Raw genomic sequence first — 8,191 nt, 5'->3', positions numbered from 1 at the left:
GTGTACCTCTCTTCTCTTACCTTCCTCTAACCCAGTCTCTTCCCTCCCACCCCCTTGCCACGGTACAAAGGAGGATGCTGGTCTGACACACACACCCCTCCGCCCCCAAACACTTTTCAGCCAATCCCAGGTGACTGGGGTCATGCACTGGCTGGAGAAAGGGCATTGGCTGGGTTGAATGAATCCAGGGAGGAATGTCTGAAGTCCAGGTAAAAGGGCTCTATTAANAAAAAAAAAAAAAAAAAAAAGCAGGAGCCGGTGGTCTAAAAACATAATTTAATGCATGGCAGAGGAGAATATGGAGACTGTGCGTGACAAGGTGAACTTTCTGTTGGAATTCTGCTAGGGGTGGATTTTTGGCTGATGGATAGGAAAAACTGCACAGGCATTTCGGGTCACAAAAAGGGAGGTCCCAGAGAGTAGCGGTCACCAGGGTCTTTCTTCCTTGTGAGTCTTGAAGCCCTTCACCGGGGGACACTGGAAGGAAGAGGCAAGCTGGGAGACCTCAGACTCCCTAGGGCCGCCTGTCTAGTCCAATCAGCTTTCTCAAGTCTGGACTGCCCCACAACTAACCCCGCCAGAGCTGGGATTCTCGCCCAGCTCCCCACTTGAGTGTTCCCTCTCCCTCCCTAGGATGGGCACTGGGACCGGGGACACAGCCTCCCCGCAGCATAGTGAATCCTAGACACACTGAGGCCTGAGGCAGGACAAGTAGGAGAGCAGGGATGTGTCTTTTCCAACGGAGATGTCAGGAAGTGTCATGAAGCCGCAGAGTGACATTCACCAAAGAGCCCGCGCGCGCCCGATGGGGATGGGGTGGCCTGAAGACACCCGGCCTCGCGCGCGCCCTCTAGGCCCCTAATCCGGGTACAGGAGGAAGCCCGAGAACGTGCTGTACTTGTTATTGTTGCCGCCGTGAGCCTTCCCGCCGTCCAGCTTCACGTAGACTTCATCGCCTGAATCCAGGTGCAGTACCACGCTGTTGCTGGCGTAGTCGTAATTCTGGTCCGCGTCCTGGGCTATGGCGCTGGCTCGCACCTGCGGGGCGAACCAGAAGAGCGAGAGGGTGGGACCCTGCACCTCTTCCTGAGTCCAAGCCTGGCCTCCCTCGCCCATCCCTTGGCAGGCTCCCTGCCTGCTACTTCAGTGTAAACACTCCCTCCTAGGCTCCAAGTTCTCTTGGTAGCAGAGTCAAGGAAAGGGGGTTGGTTTGCTTGCCCAGTATGTAAAGGTCCTAGGGGATCAAGGCCAAGATGAATAAACTGGAGGGAAAGGGATGACCCACGTGCAATCACAGTGATAAAGAAAACTGGGTTTTTCTAGGAACCCAGCCACTTCAGGCCATGACTCAATCGATTGGGAACTGGAGACCTATTTAGGTGCCAGGGTCACCGTGCACCCGGGTCCAGTCTCAAACGCCCAGTACATTTATGCAAAGGAGCATAGTACGCAGGGAAGCGGGGCGATGCATGTGGTCCAGCGCCCACCCGGCCCCAGAGTTTGCTGGGGCGCTGGAGAGTGGCAGGAAACAGTATATAGTTCCCTGAGATCCCGGGCGCCTGTAGACTCTGTTGGGCCGGGAAAGGTAGGAGGGGTGTGTGGGAGAAAGTCACTGACCTGCCCGTTCTTGCAGAGATCCGCCCACATGCTGGTTCCGTCGCCGCCACGCATGAGGATGTGGTATGTGAAGAAGTAGATGCCCCGCACCTGGCAGCTGAACTTGCCTGTAGTGGGGTCGTAGTGATTGCCAAGATTGGTGACCACGTCGTCGAACTTGAGCACCTCGTAGCCTTCGTGGGGGCTCTTGAGTCCCACGTAGAAGGCGATCTTGGGACCGCTGAAGGCGGCGCTCAGTGCACTGGTCACTTCTCCCTCCGTGTCGCCACCGCCCCCGGTTCCGCCACCCACCACTCCAACGCCACCGGCCGCGCTGGTTGTCAACTGCAGTCCGGGTAGCCCTGGCCTCCCCGAGTCTCCCTTCTCTCCCGGGGGACCCCTGGGCCCAGGAGGCCCTGGCTCTCCAGGAGGACCCCGAGGCCCCGGCTTGCCTGGTCGCCCCGGATCACCCTTTGGTCCCTGGATAAACGGAGGCGGGGGGTTGGCGCTGAGGTCCTGCATAACTTCCAGGGCAGCGGTACTGGGTCCGGGCGGTGGAGCCTTGGCGCCCGCGGGTCCCCCTGCGGGAGCGACGCTGTATGGGTCACAGATCATGCGGCAGGTGCCCAGCATCTCGTAGTGAGCCGCTCCGGGGGGCGCCGCCTGCAGCAGCAGAGGCACCGCGATCAGCAGCCCCAGTGCCATGGCCAAGAGCACGCCGACGGCCGCCAAGCAGGCGCGCCGCCGCCGCTGCCACAGCCGGGAGGCGACCGCCACCAGCTCCTCCTTGCCGCCTGGGGAGGTAATGGTGGAGCGGCGCGGGTGGCCCCGCTCTATGCGTTCGGACGCCAACTCCGCAGGTCCCCTCCGCGTCCCCGACGTGGAGACCCCTGCCTTAGCCACCCAACTATTTCAACGAGAGGTATCCGGACCTGGGCTCCCGAAGCCACCGCTCTGGAACTGATCTGGAGAGTCGAAGAGCCCGACACGCATGACGAGGGGCTCACAGGACGAGCCCGGCACCCCGGCGGGGACCGGGTAGTGGCGGCTGGGGAATGCTGGGTCTCAGTGCGGCGTCCGGTGTTGGCTCAGCGGCGCTGGTTCCTGCTCTGCTGGGATTGGCGGGGCTTGGCAGCGTTCGGCGGGACACGGGATCAGCTCTGCCGGCACGCTCTGCTCTGTTCTCCCTCTACTAGCTGGTTCCCGGGCGGAGGGGGTACCCAGCTACCCTGACGTAAGATCAGGACTGAGCGGCGGAGGCGGCGAGGCAGCAGCGTGCGCTGCCATCACTCGGGAGACGGCGCTCTCCTGTCATCAGCTCCCATCCCGCGGCGTCCTCCGGAGATGTGCCTGCTGGCGGCGCCCAGGAGCCACAAGTGGGAGCAGCGGGCAGCAGCCCCCAGCTGGGGCTCCACAGACACACCCACCCTTGCCCACTCTCCTCTCGCAGACCACCAAGCTCTGGAACCCACACACAACCACGATGTGGTGCCTGCGAAGACCTGGCGGGGTCACCAAATCCATTTCCTATCTAGATGAGCCCAGGTCTGAACCCAAGTCTAGGACAGCCTAAGCTTCCAGTTCTGAGGGAAGGAAGGACCTTCTAGAAGCCTCGGGAGTGACCAGAATTAAATCAGTCTTGCTCCTGGTGATACTTAACAAATTTAGGACTCCAAATTGTGAAATAGGCGACTCCAGCTAGCCTCTATCAACTTTTGGAAGGACTCTCTAAAAATACATTACATTTATATATTTATTGTGTGGAGGTCAGAGGATTAGGTTATCTCTGTCCACTATGTGGGTTGGTCCAGGTATCAAACTCTGGTTGTCAGGTTTGGCAACAAGTGCCTTTACCTGCTGAGCCGTCTGGCCTATAAAAAAAAACGTTTTACCCATCCACCCCCGGTGCAGAATCTATTAGCTGCAGACATTTCCCTACGGACCGTTGGCTACTCTTTGTCTCCCATATAAAACTCATTCAAGAACAGAAGCACACACACCTGTATGTTGCAGCCTTTTCTGTTTTAAAACAGAAAGCGGGGCGGCAGAGGGGGATTGGCATACTACGTACAGAAAGTAACCAACTTCCAAATAGAGGAGTAAGAGGAGGGACACACCTACATCTTATTCAGAAGGCTGAATGGTCTTATATGTCTAGTCAGCTCTTGAAATTCGAACACGTTGTAGTAACTGTTGATGAACAATTTTCAAAATAAAAAGAGGAATGCAGGGCAGTGATGGCACATGTCTTTAATCCCAGCACTGGGGAGGCAGAGGCAGACAGATCTTTGAGTACAAGGCCAGCCTGGTCTACAGAGTGAGTTCCAGGATAGCCTGAGCTACACGGAGAAACCCTGTCTTAAGAAAAAAAAAGAGAGAGAAAGAAAATAAAAGAAAAAGAAAGGAAGAAAAAACAAAACCTCTAAATTAATTAATTGAGAAACTATGTGGAAACAATAAATAATTAAAGTAAGGCCTCTGGGGAAACAAGATGTCAGTAGTGGTACTGAAGCCTTGTTTCTTTTAAAGGTTGTTTTAAAAAAAAAATCCTTCATGTTCATTGGTATTTTGCCTGCATGTGTGATAGTGTCAGATTCCCAAGAATTGGAGTTTCAGACAGTTGTGAGCTGCTATGTGGGTGCTGAGAATTGCACCTAGGTCCTCTAGGAAGAGCAGCCAGTACTCTTAACCCAAGCCCTCTCTCCCCTGCCTCAACTCTAATTTCTTAAAGGCAGACTCCTTCTCCTCCTCCTCCTCCTCCTCCTCCTCCTCCTCCTTCTCAGTGTCTCAATCTCTTCCCCCTTCCTGTTGTTACTTACTTTCTTCTTTAAATTTAGTTTCTTTTGTAAAAATCATACAAAATATTAGATGTCATTATAGCATTTTAAAACAACGTGTTTTAGTGAATTCTCCTCCCTTACCTTCACCATTCACACTGAAGGCACAGGGAGCCCTGCTCCAGGCTGGTGAGTGAGTTGGTCTCCTGGGACACCCCATCTCCCTCTCCCTGCATCCAAATGCATTCGCACCCCTCCTCCAGCTGGGGCACAATTAAAGGAGAATCATCTATGTCCCTCTACTGCTACAAAAGAGGAAACAGAGCCACACACACCTGGCCCCTGCTCTCCCCGGGGAGCTGGGAAGACACCTACCTCAGAGGGGAAGAGCCCCTGGTCTGGGTAGGCTGGATGTCTTGGTGCTGTCCATCACTTACACAAGTGAGTGACTCCACACCTCTGGTTTCTGGGCCACCTTCAGGGGCTTGTGCTCTAAAGAGAGTGGTTGTTTATCAGATGTCATGCTCAGTGGAGTCTCACTTTGTCACTGTGGTTGCTTCTGCTCCCACCGCTGGCCACTTGCTGCTGGTCCCACCACAGCACAGGTATTCCTGCTAAGAACGGCTGTGTGGTTGCTTTGTGAGGTCTCTTCCCTTCCTTTGCAGATACAGTCCTGTGCATTCATGCTTTTTCTCCTCTAATATAGATGGGAAAACAAAGGCTTTGACGGTAAGAGGAACTTGCCCAGGGTCTACCCTGGCTTTCTGGGTTTTCAGATCTCCCCAGTCTGCCCAGAGCAGCCCTAGAATGTGTAATTGTAGGAGGCCCAGTGTCAGGTTCCAGTTACTGTTCCTGCAACCCATGTGACCTTGAGCAGAGTGTTGCACGTCTCTGAGCTGTCTCAGAGCCACAGAGTAGGATGGGACAAGAACTTGCCTCAGCGCTCCAGGGAGCATAAATGAGTGCATTCACGGAAAGGCTAGTGGAAGCTCAGCTAATATCATCACCTACAGACAGATGCTCTCTGCTCTGCTGTTGTGGGTGTGGCAACTGGGGTGATATTTGTGGGCAACAAGCAGGGTGGTGTAGATGGGTTTATGGTTAATGAAAAAGATTCAAACATCATAATCACACTGTTACCTCTTCCAAAACAGAAAATGTAGGCTCTGCTGCCCTGCCACCCCACCCCACCCCCCACCGCCATAGAACACACACAAAGTAGCCTTTTCAAGGTTCTGCTCTGCTAGGGAACCCCTTTGGTTTGGAGGGGGTGCATGCTTCCTTCAGCCGAGAGTCCACTAGGTGGCGAGAAGAGCAGCAGCAAAGCTAGCGGGGCAATGAAAGGGACCTGCCATCCTCCACCTTCCCTCTCATTGCAGGGCCTGGCAGTGTGGTACAGTAGTTAGTGTCTGGCCAGCTTCTCCTCACCAGTGACTCTGTGTCCTCTAAGGGGTCTGGGTCATGCTCAGCAACTGTCTTCTCATGAATATTAATTATAAGCCTCATTAAAATATTTAGCCACAATTTTAAATTGCAAGGCCTAGTTTGGACTCAGCTATAGAGTCTGGGATTGTAACTCAGTTAATGGGGTCAAGGAGGAAAAGAAAGCCCTCGGTCTCACCCTCAGAATCACACCAACCCAGTATGTAATTCCAGAAGTCAAATTGGAGGCAGAGGATGAGGCAGATTAAAGGAGAATTGTCTATTTCCCTATCTACTGCAGCAAGACGGATAAAAGAAAAAGGGAGCCCCTCCTCCCCCATGTGCTGGAAATGCCTCTGTATGGGAGGGGAAGAGTCCCGGGTCCAGGAGTGCTGGAAGCAGCCAGCCATCCCCAGCACAGGAGAATGAGCCCACACCTCTGAGATACTCATAGAAGTGTCTCAGGGATATAGATACAGATGGTGTTGTAGGGAAGGAAGGAAGGAAGGAAGGAAGGAAGGAAGGAAGGAAGGAAGGAAGGAAGGAAGGAAGGGAGGGAGGGAGGGAGGGGGGGAGGGAAGGAGGGAGAAGAAGGAAAGAAGAAAAGGAGGGAGAGAAGAAAGAAAAGGGGGGCTGGAAGAAGCTGAGAAAAAGGGAGAACCCATAAGAAGACCAGCAGTCTCAACTAGCCTGGACCCCTGAGATCTCTCAGACACTGAGCCACCAACCAGGCAGCATGCACCAGCTGGCAGGAGGCCCAAGACAGCAGAGGAGTGCCAGGTCTGGATTCATTCAGAGAAGATGCACCTAACCCTCAAGAGACTTGAGGCTCCAGGGAGTGGGGAGGTCTGGCGGGGTAGGGTTGAGGAGGGTAGGGACATCCTCTTAGAGAGGGGGAGGAGGTATGGGATGGGGAGCAGTAGGGAGGTGGACTGGGAGGGGGATAGCAGCTGGATTGTAAAGGGAGATTAAATAATAATTAGTAATAATAATAATTAACAGGAAAAAAGAAAGAAAAAAGGAAGGAGACTGGTGGGGGTGGAGGGAGGGGAGAAGGAGGGAGAGATGGAAAAACAGTGCCAGCATTTGGGACTATTGAGGGAAATGGAAACTTTGGAAGTTGGTGGAAGTGAATTTAGGTCACTAGGAATGTGCCCTTGAAGGGAACTGGGAAGCCTGAGGCCATCTCTCTCTCCTTTGAACTCAGCTGTGAGGGGGTTGCTATTACTCCAGCCTGCCTGGTGAGGTCCAGCCATTGAGAGAGTCTGTCTCATAAAACAAGGTAATAGTTCCTGAGGAATGTTACCAGAGGATGATAGCTCTTGGTTTACACACACACACACACACACACACACACACACTCACACACACTCACAACACGGGGTGGAAAGCACTAGTTTTATACTGAGTGTAGCAAGGGGCAACCTGCAGTCCTCGAGCCACCTCAAGGAGTGGTGGATGAATAGTGGAAAGAATAAAAAGCAAAGAGACTACCTGATAACCTGGTAAGAGGCACCGGGACGGGCTCAGCGTGCAACTGCAGAGCAGAGGTAGATGTTCAGGTGTATCTGAACACAGAGGGCTGGGCCTCGATGACAGAATCTAAACAGAAGTCAAAGAAGGTGGAAGAGCTGAGTCCAGGTTGACTCCGACCTTGTCACATGAGTGCCTGGCTAAACAAACACAAGAAAGGACTCATCTAGAGAAGAATCAGCTTCAAGAGCCACAGCACGGCCCAGGTTAACCGTGGGATATCGAACCTCTGGAGGGAGACCTCACACCAGCAGTGGACAGAAATCGGGGTTCAGAAGTGATACAGAAATGCAGATAGACAGCAGTGTCTTCAGGATGCAGGGGATGTTTAGCCTTGGGAGTGGAGAGTAGAGGGAGAGGAACAGGAAAGAAGAAGGGGAAAAAGAAAGACAAGAGGGAGCCTTGCTTTGAGATGAACAGCTGGTTACCCCCAGCCAACCAGAAGACAGGCAGGGGAGGGGAGAGAACTTCTGCAATGGAACCTAAAGTGCAGTTGGGGAGGAGCAACAAAGGGGAGGGGAGGAAAGGGAAGAATTGTTGGGAGGGAGAAAGAAGAGAGAGGAAAGGGGAAGAAGGGAATGAAGGAGAGAGGGCAGAAGGAAGGAAAGGAGTAAAGAAGGGAGGGAAGGAGAAAGGGAGGAAAGGGAGAGGGAGGGAAGGAGGGAGGGAGGGAGGGAAATGGGAAGAAGGAAAGAGGAGAGAGGGAGGACATGAAGGAAAGAAGAAAAGGAGTAAGGACAGAGGAAAAAGAAGACAGAAAAAAGAAGGCAAGGGAAGAAAGAAAGAAAGAAAGAAAGAAAGAAAGAAAGAAAGAAAGAAAGAAAGAAAGAAAGAAAGGAAGGAAGGAAGGAAGGAAGGAAGGA

General features: G+C 53.3%; 1 protein-coding gene across 2 annotated transcripts; it reads right to left on the bottom strand.

The window, feature by feature from the left end:
- Positions 1-254: 254 nt before the first annotated feature.
- Positions 255-2,844, bottom strand: C1ql2 (complement C1q like 2). 2 transcript variants are annotated; one of them, XM_029479496.1, is made up of 3 exons: positions 2,529-2,777; positions 1,618-2,259; positions 255-1,038 (listed from the first exon to the last, which is right to left on the bottom strand). In XM_029479496.1, exons 2-3 carry the CDS (start codon positions 2,227-2,229, stop codon positions 859-861), a joined length of 792 nt encoding a protein of 263 aa, XP_029335356.1. In that variant the 5' UTR covers positions 2,230-2,259; positions 2,529-2,777; the 3' UTR covers positions 255-858. The 2 variants fall into 2 exon arrangements, with proteins under 2 accessions (XP_029335356.1, XP_021029045.1); XM_021173386.2 differs by having other exon boundaries at positions 1,618-2,844.
- Positions 2,845-8,191: the final 5,347 nt, after the last annotated feature.

Source organism: Mus caroli, chromosome 1 (assembly GCF_900094665.2).
Source record: "Mus caroli chromosome 1, CAROLI_EIJ_v1.1, whole genome shotgun sequence".
Lineage (NCBI taxonomy): Eukaryota > Metazoa > Chordata > Mammalia > Rodentia > Muridae > Mus > Mus caroli.
Note: the sequence above shows the minus strand (reverse complement) of the source record. Positions and strands in the feature narration are given on the sequence as shown.